Below are 18,032 nucleotides of genomic sequence, written 5' to 3'. Positions count from 1 at the left end.
CTATTTTGTTTTTCATCACTGTATAGTACAGACCCTCAGAATGAATTAAAAAAAAAAGTTTAAATTCAAAATGTACTTTATGGTGCCATTAACTCCTGCTCCCATCTTCGTGCTCAGTTGACAACATCTACTTTGATGTTTCCTCCATCCTTTTTGTTGCACCTAGATGGAGGCCTTTTTTTTTTAACATTTCCTTGAGTTGCGGCTGGCTAAATATAGTCTTTACACGGTGGAGCCAGACAGCCGTGGTGGCATTAAGTGCTTTTTGTTGCCTCAAACACTATGTTTTTTTATGAGTTGTGCTCTCAAAAGAGGCAGACATTTACATCTCTCTATCAACAGCAGCTTTTCCTCAGCGTATAGTAGCAGGTGGCTTACATTGGAATTCCGGTTTAATGTTTATGTTTTGGAAAGCGTCATTAATATTTGAACCGCAGCCAGCCCCCCCCCCCCCCCCACCCCCCACCCCCGCTCTTCCCCATCAATAGTAAATGTTCAAATATTTATGCAGCTTGAGCGAGGTCTCTTGAGGCTTTCAAAAGCCGCAGCTTTAAGTATTGCCAAACAGCTATATTGCCACATTTCCTCAAGACGGCTTCGTTACGGGCTCGTGCACATTTCGAGCATTAGAACGTTTGAGCTTTTCACCTCATCGTCTAGTCCTGCAGGGACATGATGCGCACCCAGGGAACTTTTTAGTGGAGGATGCAATAAATGATGTTTTTTTTTTTTTTTATTGAAGTTTGAATGTGGTTGCAAAGGAAAGGGCCTGCGGATGCTGAATATACGGTAGGGCAAAACACTGGGGGTGCTCTAACGTCAACCTCTAATCCTTACCCGGAACGTTCAAAGAATCTAATCCGTAAACCACTTACCCTGTAAACGATATACAGCGGGCCCCCGTGTTACGAGATTAATCCATTCCGCGGTTGGGCTCGTAAATTGAATTCACCGTACGAGGGGCAATCCAAACCTATGTTAAATAGCTAATGTGTTTAGAAGCCCAGGTAAAAACATCAAAATTGTACACACATATTAAAAATTGGTACCAAAATAGTAAGTAAGTGCTACGTATGTATAATATACATGTATACAATCAGAAAACATAAATAAAAAATATAGAAAGGATTTAATTACCTCTGCGTGCCGCTTGTTGTGCCCATGTTAAGGCTAGCGTATTTTGTATTTCTTGATTATCTTCAGCTTCGTTTCCATCTAAATCATCTTCTTACTTCTCTCTTTAACATCACTGGCAATCTTGGGACCCATGGCTAACCCCTTCAACTTTGAATTAAGCAGTAAATTGCGCTATAAATACGCTTTTGTAACCACTCACAATCAAAGCTTTACCGTTCCGCCATTTTGAAATGTAAACCAGATGTATAGCAAACCAGCATCTCTTTGAGGAGACGCTGACCAAGAGCAGGCCAGCATTTTTTTTCATAAACTTCACCAAGATTCTTGTTTTTACAGTAGGCTATTTAAAATCGTAATGCCTAAAATGTTCAAGACTAAAGTTCATATCCCGCTGAGGGACCGATATTTGCAGGTGTCAACGAAAGTAGTGAATGTTGTGTTCTCGTCAGAGTTCGTTCAGTGTCCCAAACATCGGCCAGATGTTCTTCGCACACTTTCTGACAAAAACAGTATAGGTGAACACTGGTTGTGACCTTGAACGAACCCTACGATCCCAAACGTTCAACCCTCAGTAGGCTAGGGGCTTTACTCTTAGACACAGTTCCTTCCTCATATCATGAAAGTGAGAGCTATAGTATATTTATATTTTTGTACGTCATGTGAGAATAAAAGGGGCTAATCAAACCCGTGTTTTGCGATAACCCCAGGCAAAGTGCTGCGGTCGACATTAGGATGGCTCAGGTCTGTCACGCTAACAACGGATGAGATGCGTCCAGGCAGCAGTGACTTACAATCAATAGTCTCTGCCAAGCGTCCTTATACAGACGAGCGGTGACGTCCGCACCGCCTTGCGCTTAACCGCTGATGCTTGACTGTAATTGATTGTAGCTGATCTGCACGTGGTCTGAATCGGTGTTTACGGTATGTTAGGGGAGGGAGGAGCGCAACTCTTGCAGAGTTTGTGATTTAGTGCGACGGAGTGCAACGGAGGCGCCGAATAAGTAATGTGATTATTTTTGTGCAATCATGCTAAGAAGTTTGGACCATCGTTCATTATGGGTTACTCTTACACTGAGGCACAGTGATGTGTAGAAATTCGGCAACCCACAAGTGTTTTTCTTTTTTATTGAAGATCAGTGAAGTATGATTAAATTGGAGTCATCTGGAGTTCAATTCAAATAATATTAGAACATTATGATTTAAATGATTGTGATTTATGGATCACCCATTTTTCATGGCGGATACTCTGAGGGATTGTCAAATGTTGACAACATGTTCCACCCACATTACATGGCAGAGCCAAAAGATTTACAATTTACGGGGCTCATTTTGGTAAGTAACTTAGCAAAGGGATTCTCAAATTTGGATACAAGTACACCTGGTGCTACATGAGATCTTAACAGGTTGTCTGAAGGTATCTCTAAATCTAATTTAATGCATTTAATGCCACAGAATATGGCATATATATATATATATATATATATATATATATATATATATATATATATATATATATATATATATATATATATATATATATATATATACATATATATATATATATATACATATATATATATATATATATATATATATATATATATATATATATATATATATATATATATATATATATATATATATACACACACACACATTAGATCTGATCTTTTCGAGATTTTTGTTGATCTAGATAATACGTTGACAAAGTGTTTCCTTTTATGCCCGGCATTTGATTTATCTGTGCGCCGCAAAATATTGTCAGCCAAACAAATAGACTATAATATACAGATATGATCTAATATAAGTCATGAGTTCAAAGGCTAACCCAAATTGGATTTACCACCTCTGTCAGGAGGGATGAAACATCTCCCTAAATCCTCGTTGAGATCTCGAAAAGGATCAATGTACGCAGCCCATTGGCTTTTATGACACGCCAGCTTTCTCTCCTGCTTTATTCCTCATCCTGTCTCGTTCTCCTTCTCCCGAGGCATTTGTGTGGACGGGGGGAGGAATGAATCACGGCGGAAGTGGTGATGAAATAACTTTTCATGTGAAAACACCTCAGCTTTTACGACTTGACTAAATGATCCATAATGCAAGGCGGGGAGCAGTCAGTAGTGGCGCGTGCGACACGCCGGTAAGGCGTGAGGCTCGTCGCTGCGGCCGTTACAGACCCCCTCGGCCGAGAGGCGAAGACGGGCACAAATCTCTTTTATGAGGCCACCTCTTAAATAGCTGTCAGTCCCGCTTCTGGCACGCTTTCGTAGTGGCCCCCCTCGCCCTAATTGAACCATCGCTCTCGCCGAGCTGAAAAGGTCTGAGCAAGTCGCCCTTCACGGCCTGCGCTTTTGTTCGCAATACGGTCAAATCAGGCGGAAAACCAAGTGCTTGGTGAGAAGTTACACAGCAAAATACTTCCTTACTTTATCTAAGTAGTGTTGAATAATATAAATATGTCAACCTTTATTTTTCCTCCTTACACTTGAACACTTCTGCAGAGATTCCTTGATATATATTTGACGAGAATATAAAAAGATAAATCGCGGTGTCAAAAAGTCAGGGTTTCGTGTTTTTTGAGTCTTTTTTTTTCTTCATCAAAGAGTTTGTTTAAACAGGCAGGAATATTGACAAAAAGTTGACCCACCAAGCCGCTTCTTTGAAAAAAGTAAGACAGCGATCAACCTTCTTAGCATGCCAGGAGGATAAAGTTTGGGTTATGCTTGACTAGTCCGCGTGGCCCCACGTGTTAAAATGACGTCATTTTGGCAACCATGCCCCTCCGCGCGGTCAGATTTTTGGTAACGCATACCTAGCGGAATTTCCTTACTGCCCAAAAACATGGCGGAGAAACTATTGCTCATAAGTTCATAAGCTCAGAAGTTCGCCGGTACGAACACCTTTATGATTTGGCTAAAAAGGACTACCGTGACCTAAATACCCTAAACAACTCCTGGCGTGCGCACACGCTGGGGAGAAATGAGGAGTCTGTTAAAAAAAAAAAAGCATGGAAGAATTTAGATTGTTGAATCTACTAGGCTTCTTTACTTCTGTTATAGAGTATTGTTGTTTGTATGCTGTAGACTCTACTTACTGCCACCTACAGTATGGGAGAATATCGACTGACTGCGGGGGAAAGTCGAACGCATAAACACAGGAGAAGATCTTTGTCCTAACCACTTTATACCTAAGCATCCGCTGGAGGACATGACACTTTTATTTGTCTAAATCAATATGCTGATTTTTGATGAGCCCGCCACCTCTGGGAGATGACTGGTCGAAACTTTTCCAATCAAAATTAAGACATGACACACAGCAAGACCTCTGTGTAATTTTTGGATCTTACAAGGTGTCTCTCAAAACGTACCTTTAAAATGAAAAAGTTAGTGTTCATTTTTGATCATTTAGGCTCATGTTTGTCAGTCAAACTTGACACTACAGCCTGCAAGTCGAAAAACATTCTTTTTCTTCATGCTGATGCGTTCAATGTTTATGCCATCTAAAGACACTTTTTGACAGGGAAAATGAGACTTTATGGCAAGGTGAAGGTTGACTCTTTATAGGCTGCTGAATTAGTTGAGGAAAACATATTAATGGCATGATCAAGACCAAAACAACCATTTTTCATGATAGTACCAGACCACTGCCTGAAAGGGCTTAGAGGCTGGCCTTGAGAAACTTGGAGATTTTTTTTTTATTTATTTTTTGCGTTTTAAATGGCTCTTTATTCGGAGAAAAATGGACTCTTTTCATTTCATATTTTAAATTGGACTTTGTTATTATTTTTTGATCGACTTGCATTTGTTTTTCTCGTTTAAAATTCTGTAAAATTCTGGTATTTTCTCTGTTACTGTGTATAGGACGCACCAATAGTTTGGCGGCAATGTAAAAACTACAGCAAAACTGAATAAATCTCATCTTACTAAACTCCTCATATTTTTTGTATTGTATTGTATTGTATCTGGAAGTTGTATATTCGTTTTGGGTCAAGTTAAGTGTGTTTCAGATACCCCACATTGTGAGCGGTCAGTAAACGCCTCACCATGGTAATTATTGTAAGTAAAACCAGCAAAAAAAAAAAACCAAAAATGCACATCTGTTGGCTTAACTATATATATATATATATATATATATATATATATATATATATATATATATATATATATATATATATATATATATATATATATATATATATATACACACACACACACACACACACACAAACAAATAGATCTGTTGGACTGCCATGCTTTTAAATGACATCTACATGCGTTCTTACATGAAAAGTAACCAATGAAGTTTATTCAATAGGGAAAACATTTGCACAGAAAACAAAAAAAATACTGATGAGGATGCCATCAGTAAATAATACTCAACTGTGTATCTGCATTACATGCTGAGTCACGAAGAGCGCGTTAGATTATTTGATTCCCTCCCAGTCAGCAATAGAATCTGCATCAGAATGACAGCAGCAGACTCTAAATATGTAAAATATCCAACTTCAATAAGAAGCCAAACTTGCTGCCTGACTCCTGTTTTAATACAAACACAATAAAGAATCATTTGCATTTATATAGTTCTTCCAAGGCATCTGACAGTGCGAGCAGCCAATAGCCCAAACCAGCGTTGTTACCTGGGGAAAATTAAGATAAGAGACTAATCCAGTGGATGGAAATGCTTTTATTGGACTCGCTGCAGTTGGGCCAAGCAGGTGGGCAGAATTAACAAACCCCCTGTTCTGTTGCCAGTAATAAAAATATAAAAAGGGTCTCTCAAGCCTAATGTTTTCAATTGGATAAGACGGCTATCTCGCTCAACGGCCCCTACTGGGATTGACTCTATCTTTATCTCTTTCCATTGTGGTTAACATGCAGGGCTTTCGGCGATAAACGGAAACAACCCACGATTTACCTTCGGGATGATTTGTCACCGAGCTGCATCGGGAAACACTTGTAGTTCATTCTCTGGACTGACGCGCGGACATTTGATGGAAAGCTTTGCATAGATATTCTCGTATATAAATGTAAATTATAATTATTCCCTCAGAGGAACTGGGGGGTGGGCTCGTGGAAAGTTCGAAATCAAGTGGTAAGCGGTTAGTTTTCGACCTGGGCCTTCAGTCCACCTCTTACCTTGGTCTATGCCAGCTATTTTCAGACACCCTGATATTTGTGGGGAAAGATGTTACCAAAAATAAATAAATAAACAAAACATTTTAAAAAAGGGTTAGGGGATTTTTTTTTTTCCAGGGGGGGTGAGGGGGTTGGGGGTTACCCCTGTCGCCTCAAGCGTTTTTATTAAACAAGTATTATTATTACTAATATGAATATGAATATGATGATGATTATTGTTATTATTAATTACAACAGTTGCTCATGTTTAGTGAATCAATGGCCTTTTATTCAGTTTGCTTTTCAAAAGGCCGATTCATTAGAATGCCGCAAAAATCTTGTCTTTTTTTTTGCAGGTTTACCCTAGGCATGTTAAACAATCATTTTATTCAACCTTTATAATAATAATAATAACATGACAATAATAATAATAACAATAATGAGTTGTTAATGTTTAATGACTGGCCTTTTATTCTGTCTTAGTTTCAAATGTCTGACTCATTTGAATGCGCCATACGTCTTGTCCTTAGTCAAGCTAATCTAAACGCAACCATTTCTCCGAGGAAGTTTTTCAAAATAAAAGCATGGTTGCTTTGACGTCTGTTTATTATTTGTTGCGTTTATTTTGAAGTTGGCCGACGTGACCTATTCAGGGCGTGTTGCGGTGCTTGACATGACAACGCCTTGTCCTCCGACACGGGCTTGAATCATAGCGATTGTTCCGTATAGATCACCAATTAAGTCGACCAAAACTTGACACTCTTGAACACAAATGCCGTTCAAAAACCATTTAGGATCATGTTCATTTCAATGAGGAAAATTAATTGAATGCATGTAAATTGAGTTATAAGCTTGATGGTAATGAAGTCAACTGGTAATCTGAGTAGCCACTGAAAAAGAGATGCAAAAGGTGACAGTTGATCTGGATCCTTCCGTTCACCACCAAGTTCCCCGTCAGAGTCGGGGACGATGACAGGAAGTGAGCAGCGCGATGGCACTCGCCGCTAATTAGCACCATTAGCATACAGCCATTCGGCGGCTGAGCTGTGGCGTGACAGGGCTCCGAGAAAGGCTACAGCGGTGACCTTTGGCGAACACCACCAGCTGTCAGTAATTACCCACAGTGACGGAGACAATGGCTGACTCTTTGTCCTTGAGGAGCCTTATCGTTATGTCTTTTTGTGGATTTACTTCCAAAAGAAAACATGTGCATTACTAAGCGCTATTGTTTCTCGACCTCAGTTGAAGAACCTTGAAATTGTGAAGGCCTCGGGCTGAGTTTATGCTAAAATGTGACTACATGATTTGATGTGACTAACTCTGCATGTAAATATTAACTCAAAATGCTTCCGCTGAAATAGTGGTAGTGTCGCATGACCTGCTGCTGCCTTGGATGGGTTCAATTCCCGGCTAGTGTACTTGAAAAAAAACAAAACAAAACAAAAACAAAAAAACAATGGAGATCGTTGGCGCAATTACTTGTTTAAGTTTTCAGTTACTATTATTACTATTAGTTGTTGAAATTGTATAAAATGTATTTTGTCAAAAAGATTAAAAAATATATTAATAAATACATTAAAAAATCAACAAGAATAATTGTTTTCTAAAAATTCATTAAACATGCTTGAAGACATTTCAGATGTTTTTTGTTTTTTTTTTAACTTTGATGACTTGACAAACTTTGTTGGATTGATTAGGCCAATGGCACATCAAATGAGATCAAATACTTTGAAAATAGACCAATGAAAACTGCAACAAAAAAATTACATAATAAACTAGCAAACCACATTTAATTATCAACATATATTTTGCCATAGTGATGAAACTGGCTTTATCTGGCCCTTAAAAATCCCCATACCCTGGAGATCAACAATTTGTTGTACTTTTCAAATTAAGAGCAAATTAATTGGAACATAAAGCAACTTATTGCTTAATCGTGTTTTAGTGGCCCGTTTGCAAACTCTATGCCTTCAATCTGTTTTGTTTTACATGGATGTGCATAGTCATTAGTGACGGAATTCTCTGTCAAATAAGCCAGAGACAAAATAGAAAATGTTAGCCATGTATTTTCTCAAGAAATCAAATCATATCAATTGCATAATAAATACATAATAAATAGATAAAATACTGGTATATTGAAAATAATAACTGATCAATGGAAAGTTAAAGTTAAAAAGTTAAAAAAAAAATAGCAAAACACATTGAATCATCAACAGATGTTTCTGCATATTACTAAAAATTACGACACAATCAAGAGTCTAATTGTGACCTTTGAGCAAACTTTCTGAAGAAGATGAAACTGAAGCGGTTGATTTGTGCCGATAGGAACGTCTGTTCTCAAGATCACAGCGTCGGACGCCGACGACCCGTCTTACGGCAGCAGCGCCCGAGTGGTCTACAGCGTCCTGGATGGAGAAAAGTTCTTCACCGTGGGAAGGCACACAGGTAAATAATGGCCTCAAGTCTTTCTCTCTTTCCTTACATTAAAGCATCTAACGATCGGAGGCCGCAATTCCCTCAACCAATCACTACTTGTGGCTAAAAACATAAAAGCAATTGAGCAAAACAAGGCACCTTATAAAGTTTCACTCAATGACTTTCATTCATTTGAGCAAACAAGTGGAATATCATTGATTTCTTGGCCTGGAGCCTTAACAGGGCGGTGCAAAGCATCATGGGAGTGTGACTGACCTACTCAAGTAACTATCCTTGCTTTGGCGATCGTTCCTTTTTTTCCCGCCCACAGGTATTGCATTTAAGAAAAAAAATGAAATAATCAAATAGATAAATCGATAAAACTGAATATTTGAAAATGCGTTAAATCGTAAAATTAATAGATCGCAAATGTGGGAGAATTAGAGAAGAGGAGTGCTTTACCAGACATATTTACGATAATTATTAGGGATGGGACAAGACAATCCCGCGAGAGCCCACAAGACGAGACAATATTCTTTCTGATTTCTAATATAAAGTAATCCCTATTGTAAATTTTCAATTTTTTTAATCTTTTCTTTTTACAAAGCAGACTGCGACAAAATTAATGATCTCGTGTGCAAATGTAAATATAAAAGCCAGGATCATTTTTTTTAGCTATCATAGAGATCTTTCCGAATACAAAGCGATTTTTTTGGTTAAGCTTTCTTCAACTGAAAAAACAAAATATCCCCAAAGGTGATTTGGAAGTAATGGTGCATCCTGTAATCCTCCAGCATGGATATAGATATTAAGACTGGGTATTAACTAATGCCAGGGACGTATTTTCAATTTTTTTTAAGAAGCCATTCGATCCCAGATACTTAAGTATCGGTTTAGTACTTGATTATCTGGAAATTAATGTCATTAATCTACTTAAGTGTCTATTTAATACTTAAGTATCTGGGATTTAATGCCCAGACTAAAAAAAAACATATGAAAATACATCCCTGCCATTGATTGAGTTAATCAAATGAAAATGATTTTTGCTTGGGGAAAACCAAACAATACAGTGCCGTCAAAACACAGAGTTCTGAATTAGCCCGGTTTGTTCAAAAGTGATCGGTATGAACGGCATCAAGGCGTGCCGAATCATTTAACCGCCTTCGAAAAATAATCTGACTGTCAATATTGAGCACTTGAGTGATGCTGGCTAGCGGCCAATTTATGCCGCAGGCTGCGCTAAATCCTGGTAACGGAGACCGAACAATAAAATGCACCCGTAAATAAGTCTTTTTTTACATATAAATTCAGCCGCTATTGCAACAATCTTGTCCCGTCCCTCATATGAAAAATTGTGAATAAGAACCTGGGATTGAATGTCTATCTTAAAAAATGTAAAAATATGTCTTTGGTACTGAACAAGTTAAAAGCATGTTCTCCTATTTCCCTATGGGGATTAAGCGTTCGAGTAGTCTAACAAGCTGCCGGGCTGGAGTATCTTAGCATTGGCGGAAGGTCCTTGGCAAGCAACCCCCACCCCTCAGGGAAAAGCACTAAAGTTTTAATGATTCCCTTTTCGACGGCTACTAGTTTGATTTGGCCAACCTGAGCGCCCGGATGATAAATGGTTCTGCCTTGGTGGGACTGTTCCCCCGACTGGATGGTTCATTCCCTGCGCCCGCCTCACGACCACGCATCTCACCGCCCGACCCGCTCTGCATTTCATAGGTGGGACGGCGAGCCTAATAGGCGCCAGTTAAGGAAGGCAAAATTACCGAAAGCCTTTTGCTTAATACCGCATTTACGTTATTTCCATTTTTTCTTTTTATATGTAATTCAAATACTATTCTTTCTTTTTTATGAGCAAATGCGGAAAAATGTTATCTACTATAGTCTAACTTATTTATTTATTCATTTTTTAATGTCTTAACTTATTAAAAAAAACATCCTGCAAATCAATTTCAAGCATTCTGACAGCATAGTTGTTTTTTATTTTTTTCCGAACTTTTTCTCCGCCCATTCCCATAAAAAAAATAAAATAGAAATACCGTAATCCCCCAAATATAAGACAATCATTTTTCCCAAAAGTGAAGGGTGGTGCAGCCTACAAACGGTAATTTCAAAATTTGATTTTTATTCACACCTTAGAGGAAGGTTGATAGAACAGCCACAGAGGGTGACTTTAATGTATCAGCCATATTATTACTTAAAATAATAGCGATAACGAGACGAGCTAGAGGGCGGAAGTCAGTTGGCTGCTGGCAGCCAGTGCCTGTTGCAGCTAACAGCACATCATGTTACCTGAGGTTGTTACAGCATTACTTTCAATAAAAGAAGTGAGCAGACTGAAACAACGTCCGAGTCCACCCTTATTCACACGCAGGAATATGTGTATGCGGGTACATGCCATCGACCAATGAGGTCAAGGGCTGTAATCTACTCCTGCCCCAACCCATGATTGCGCCGGCAGCCAATCACGTGTCTTGTAGGCGTGTCCGAGACCTGCGCTGTCTCACAGTCACACAAGCTGTGAAGATGATGTGCATGGAGCCACTTGCAGAGCATTGTAAATCTCTTACAGAGATTTCTTTTGTAATAAATTGGAATTTCAAGTGTAAACTGCTTTTTAATCATGTTTGGTCTGCTACTTGCTTCACTCTAGTAAGACGTTCGTGCGCCTACTCCTAGAGCAACTGCGGCTCACTGTGATCCCAACTATGTAAAGCCAACACATGAAAACGCGAAGGGTTAAGAGTACTACAGTTACAATTTAAGATTTATTTAAATATGCCTGACGTGTGGCGCTCCTTTGTGGGGTTGCCGTTGACATCTTTTCACGTCAATGGCACTCAAAGTGTTAGGCGTTAAACCGATTTTCATTAGTGACACAGACTTCTGGAGTTGCTAAATAAAATGTACCCAAAAAACAAATGTAGTGAAATGAGTTACAGCACTCTCATGCACTGAAAAAAAATATATATATATATTTTACAAGGGGGGTACATCATAGAAAAAAGGTTGAGAACCACTGCTTTCAAACAGTAGGCAAGCTTAAATGTAGAGCAGGTGATTTTCAAAATCCCAATCAGATTTACATTTCCTTTGTCTACTGAGCAGAAAGAGGAAAGAAAAAAAAATGATTAGAATGTCTTGCGTGTCTTTTTGTATCAAATTAATATTATGCATACTGAGGCTTTATTTCACAGTTGGTGTGCGCGGTCACAACCGGTAAAATTGGGAGAATATTTCACCGGGCGCAGCACGCATCGGAATGTGGATCACAAATGCTAAACTGACTGCTTCCATGAATAAAAGCCTCATCTCCATGAAGCACGGGCACCATTATGTTGATCAGGACTTCAACTTGGATTCCGTCCGGATTTCCCAGCATCCCCTTTGGCATTTAATGAATGGAGGCGGGGGTAAAAAAGCCGCATGTCATCTCCTTAACTGCGGATGCGGCTGCATTTTGGCTGCTTCTAGAACACGGTCAAGGGCTAAGTGTGACTTGAATCATTGAGTTGTGTTCCCAAGGCGGCGGCGTGCGGCGGCCCTTGAGGAGCGCCGAGGCCCACCAAACTGGGCAAATGCATCAATAGATTCTGATGTGGATAATCCCCAGGCGAGGACAGGAATTAGTTTACAAGTGCAAAGCAAAGCAGATGGACGCCCGTGTCGCCGGGCCAGAGAGGAGAAGGTCGCCTCTTTCCACCAACAAGGGCAATGTGCTTCAATACTTGAAATTAGTAATTTCTTTTTATTCCTCCTAAGTCAAATTCACTCATCGGGAGATGACGTGCGGCTCTTTCATCCTAGTTTTGCGGCTCTCCGCGGTTCGGGAAAATAAAATAATGCTTCGTTCAGATCGACTACGTGGACAGGTCAATGAAGACGATGAAGTTTATGTGATGGGGTGATACTGCGACAACTACAGTACGTTTTCGGTGCGACGGGACACAAAACTTGACGCAAGACAGCCAGTCAATTCCGGGAAGGTAAAAACTGGAAGCTGAAATATAGCGTGGCCTTTCAAATTAAAATTGCATATTTTATGTATTATTATATATATATATATATATATATATATATATATATATATATATATATATATATATATATATATATATATATATATATATATATATATATATATATATATATATATATATATATATATGAACCAATTTGGGTTTTCTTCCAACATAGTGAGGACATTTTGGAGCCAGGCCTCATTTGATGCACTTGATAGTTTGTTTGTTTTTTTCAGCTTTAGACAAACTTGTAACCTGAAGAAATGGTATAAAAAGTAGTGAACAGTTGTTGAAAAATGATCAATATTCATTTTTCTTTCATCAATGTGGTATACTCTTGCAATTTTTAAAGATAATTATCGTGTTTTATTCGACGTGGTGAGTGGGTGTTTTTCTTGGGGGTGCTTTGCGAAATAATTGAGAAGCACAGCGCGAGATGGAACAAAACGAAACGATCGTCTAGAAAAAGTTGAGCTTCAATAGATGTCATTTAACATGAAGCAGACATATTGTTATATTGTCTCATTCAGTGAGGTTCATGTTATCAACTTGAAAAATATGGCATGCATATTTGTATAATTGGCTGAGTTCTCGGGAGACCACGTTCCTAAATTTCCTTGGGGAGCCGCATAAGCTAACCTGTTGCACTCTTAAGCTTATTTGATTGCACTACAAGGACATTCCATAAAAGCATAGTGCAGGTTTATACTTCTTAATATGCATCCTAATGCTCAAACTGAGATTTTATCACATCCTCGCTGTCCCTTAATTGCTCCGTGAAAGTCTGTGACTTTTTCTTTTATAGCAGCGCGGTTCTCACGTTCTTCTGTGATACATTATTCCTTACACAGTTGTGTCAAAAAATGATCCATGCACACAGACACAAATGTGACACAATCGCGGCCAAGCACATCTGCCTAGGTGAAGCGGAATACGCTCTACTCCATTATGCCTGACGTTGATGTTTGGGGAAATTATTATATTAAAACTATGTGTTAAGTTATAGCATTTTATTTGACTCTGTCTCCTATCTTTCTTTCTTTACTTTTTTTCTTCTCAACGGCTATTATTAGGGATCATCATGACAGCCGTGGCGGATCTGGACCGCGAGACGCAGGATCGTTACGAGCTGGTCGTCAAGGCGACCGACATGGCTGGGCAAATGGGCGGTCTCTCCGGCTCCACCACGGTGACCATTGTGATCACGGACGTTAATGATAACCCGCCACGCTTCCCGCAGAGTTAGTATCCCACACATTCTTCCGCTGACTGAGATCCACTCTGACAAGCAAGTCCGATAGATGATTCATACAAGATTCACACTGACGGTGATTCTGACCCTCGGGCTACGTTTGGTTTTCAAAAATGCGGCCCACACCCGGGGGCGGAGCTATTTGGAGGGGGGCGGAGTTATTTGGAGGCCTTACAGAGAATCTTTAGCATAATATGATAAAGAATATGGCTGGGTTGTCACAATCAAATCTTTATTTATTCGAACATTCTATCAGTTATTTTGTCGATTAATTGAATAATAGGATAGCATATTCTTTTGTATAAAAGCTGGGGTAGGCTCTAACATGCCTTTAGAGAAAATTGTTAGAATACAGTAGTGTGGTTAAGAACAGAGCTCGGCTATCACTATCGAATCGTTATTTAACCGATTATTCTATCGATTAGTCTGCCGATTAATTGAACAATAGGATATCATTTTTTTTGTGTTTAAAAGCTGGGATAGTCTCCAGTATGCCCACTAATCACAGCCAATTACAGCTCAGCGTGCAAATGTCATGTGACCATATTGAAAAACTACCTGAACCCTGAGCCACTGGGATGTCAATTTCAACCAACTGCCAGTGAGAAAATGGCCGCCTCTCGACGCTGTCTTTGTCATATTGCGTAAACATTATGTTTTTTAGAATGCCACGTTAAGACGAGTAAAGGCACATAGAACATTATATGGTGAGCAAAACCTTTGAATTCACTTTCCTTTAAAGATACAAAATGCAAGCCCGTTTTTAATGGCAAATTCTGAACAAACCCCCATGACATTTCAGCTTGTCATCCATCCAATAAATTAGAAGTAAATTTATGCAGCTTGAGATCATGACTTTCACTTCCTAGCCCAACAGTATTTTTAGCTTTCAAAAAGTAAAAATTTACCTTACACGAGGGGAAGCTATTCTTTAAGATGTACATGTAGTGACTGAAATCATGAAATAGCAGACAGTTCTATTGATGAGCTTTGTCAATAAGGCCACCACAATAAGCTACTTTATTTTAATTTGGCGGCTTTAATCAAATTAATTGTCCCTTCAGCCCTAAACAAATGCTCTTCAAAGTAACTATTCATCTTGTTTGTGGAGGGTGCAGCTTCAACATTGGACAAAATGTAACCTTGAATAGCGCCATTGGGAGGGGGGACTTGATTGGTGATACTCAATTGTTTTTAATAACCAGGTACTATCTAAACCATGAAGCAGATTTGGATTGATAATTAAAAAAAAAAAAAAAAAGACATGAAAACAAGTGTTCTGGTATCTCTAGGCGTACTTTATTCTTCAACTCCAGATGATAGATCACATTTTGGACCCAGTCAAGGGATGGCACTTTCCTGGGAGTGTGATAATTAAGTTAGTCATGCCATTTACACTTCGACATGATGGGTAAAATTTCAGCTCCTTAGTGTACTGTTTCAATGCTTTCCCTTTGTATAATCACTTTGTTGAAAAAAAAAAATCAAAGGATTGGAAAACATCCTAGACAAATAAAGCCTTTTTGTCACTATGACAAAATTTGCAAAAAGCTACTTCATGTTCCATTTGGTTTGCTCTTAATTTGAAAATACAATTGTACTGTGCCATTTACATATTTAAAAAGCAATACATTTGATTTGATGCTTGCAGAAACACTGTCCATATATCACAAAATAGCACACCCAGGGTTTCGCATCCCCATATTTGAGAAGTACTGATTCTCTTTTAAATATTTTTTTTCCTTCTTTGACAGCTGGAGGAGCAAAATTAAATATTTTTTATTTCTTTTACAGCTGGTGGAGCAAAGCCATTCTGGCTCACATTCTCTATATTCCTCATGCATCTTTTCTCATGTCTGTATTCATAACTTTTACATCTTGCTAAATCATGTTTGCGCAGTCGGAGGGATAAACCTCACAAGGGCAATGATTTCACCACTTTGATAAACTCTGAATTTAGTCCACCGTGATATGAGTGAAAATGCAAGGTGAGTTTAGGTACGGGAAATAAATATTTTCACATACTTCCAAATTGTTTTGCACTGACAGCTTTGATGAATTTAATAATATTTTCAACCTGTTTTAATACTTCCTTTATAGCATTTTTGTAACTACTACAACAATACAGAATTTACACAATGTCATGTGTATCCCCGTTTTTCGAATTCACCAGAAATGTACCAGTTCATGGTATCAGAAGGCGCCGCCATCGGAACACCGGTGGGCCGCATCATTGCCACCGACGCAGACATGGGAGAAAACACGGACATGAGCTACCTGATCCAGGAAGGAGGCGAGCTCTTCAAGGTGACCACCGACGCCATCACCCAAGAAGCTGTCGTCTCCATCAAGAAGGTACGTGCACAGGGTGCTGAAGAACCACCTTTGCCGAAATTGTTAGTTCCTTGGCTCCTAGAGACCAAAGGCAGGAAACACGGCCACATACCACTTTTGTTCCTGGAACAGATCCAAACAATTACCCAATGATTAGCCCAAAGGGGAGCTTTGGGCTCATTAGTGTCGATTATGCCTTGATGGAGCGAAATGGGCTCCTTCTGTCCCCGTTTTTTTTTTTTTTTTTTTTTTTTCTGAGCACAAATGGTGATTGCACAATGCACTGTACGTTGGAACTTCCACAGATGGAAAGAATCTACTGCCTGACTTCTAAATCATTCTAAAGTCATATTTTACTCTCTTCTGTTGGTATGCATCTATAATGAATGGAACATATAAGTGCCGTAAATAATAAGTGCATGTGCATAAATCATCTGTACATGACCGTAAAATTAGAGATGTCACTTAAACAGTTTTAAATGTGAACAATCAATTCATCATAGTTAAGTTGTATTTATTTTTTTATTTAATTATTTATTACACCCAGAAGTGGACAGTGATCGGCTGTCATCGTGTTTGTCATAAGATGACAAGCTTCTGCGGTTTGTGATAGGGCAGAACAAAGACGTGAAAAATGAAAGAGTATGTCGGAGTTGCCGGTCCAATAAATGGTGAATTTACCTCCAGAAAAAACAAACAAAACAAAAAAAACACCCCAATGTCACCTTTCAGAGAGTAATATGCATTCTTTGTAGATTGAGCTTGGTTACCGCAGACACAGCTCAAGTTTAGCTTACCACTTCAATGCGAAGCACCCGGCTGCGACTGCAAGCCACAGTTGATAGCAATATTAACATATGAGGAAGTCCAAGATGGACCGGATGGATCATGTTTTATTTTAATGGTATATTCTAAATATTTGGCTATTAAAAACTAGAAAAAACATTTTTTTCTTCTAAACAACCTATAGTTGCAGCCAGCACTTGGGACTAGTCTCAAATACAGCAGAATCTAAATGGTTCCAACTGCAACTGTTAAAGAAAATAAATGACTGAAGCCACATAGATATTGCTCCAGATCAATCTTTTCATCCGTTTCAAAAACAGAATAAAAAAATAAAAAAACAATTTTGATTGAGGGTTAATGTCAGACATTTCAGGTGAGAATCTCTCTTTTTTTAATCTTGACAGTGCTACGTAAAATAAATTATGTTTGACCAATTCTATGTCCTTGACTCTAAAATGTTTTTGCCTGTAGTTTAAGGCTTACCGTTTGTAAATTACTTTTAGGGTATTCTAATTTTAAACTGCTTAGTTATAATGCTTCACATCTGCAATGTCATCCAGAAGTGTTGATGATGTTGTTCTGGCTCTATCTGGGGTGATCCAATATTCTTGGTGGGAAATGTGCACAATTATCGGACTTCTTTGTTGCTGTTTTTGTTTAATAAAAGTGACAGCGGGGTGAATTAGGTTGCCCGTGCTTTGGCTCAATAGCTTCTTAATGAGGGTGTCTGACAGCCAGAACTGAGACAAAACACACTTGCTTTTATTTGATTTTTTCTTACCTCCCAGCCATTGGACTTTGAGAGCAAGCGCACACACAATGTAGTGGTGGAAGCCGTGAATAAGCACGTGGACCCCCGCTTCGTGGACCTGGGTTCTTTTCGGGACCAGACCATTGTGCGCGTCAGCGTGACAGACGTGGATGAGCCGCCGCTTTTTCAACCTGCTGCTGGCGCCGTCATGG

At 38.9% G+C, this 18,032-nt stretch overlaps 1 protein-coding gene across 1 annotated transcript in view; it reads left to right on the top strand.

The window, feature by feature from the left end:
• cdh22 (cadherin 22) overlaps positions 1 to 18,032 on the top strand; it is a 152,265-nt gene that overhangs the window by 99,328 nt on the left and 34,905 nt on the right. Inside the window, exons 6-9 of the mRNA XM_088423649.1 lie at positions 8,577 to 8,696; positions 13,771 to 13,938; positions 16,123 to 16,304; positions 17,858 to 18,032. The exon at positions 17,858 to 18,032 is cut by the window's right edge and continues 82 nt beyond it. Of these exons, the coding sequence (XP_088279775.1) occupies positions 8,577 to 8,696; positions 13,771 to 13,938; positions 16,123 to 16,304; positions 17,858 to 18,032 (645 nt within the window). The remainder of the gene's footprint in view (positions 1 to 8,576; positions 8,697 to 13,770; positions 13,939 to 16,122; positions 16,305 to 17,857) is intronic.

Source organism: Hippichthys cyanospilos, chromosome 9 (genome assembly GCF_059441005.1).
Source record: "Hippichthys cyanospilos isolate Australia breed blue-spotted pipefish chromosome 9, RoL_Hcya_1.0, whole genome shotgun sequence".
In the NCBI taxonomy this organism is placed as follows: domain Eukaryota; kingdom Metazoa; phylum Chordata; class Actinopteri; order Syngnathiformes; family Syngnathidae; genus Hippichthys; species Hippichthys cyanospilos.
The sequence above is the reverse complement of the archived record's forward strand: the minus strand, read 5'-3'. Positions and strand labels throughout refer to the sequence as shown.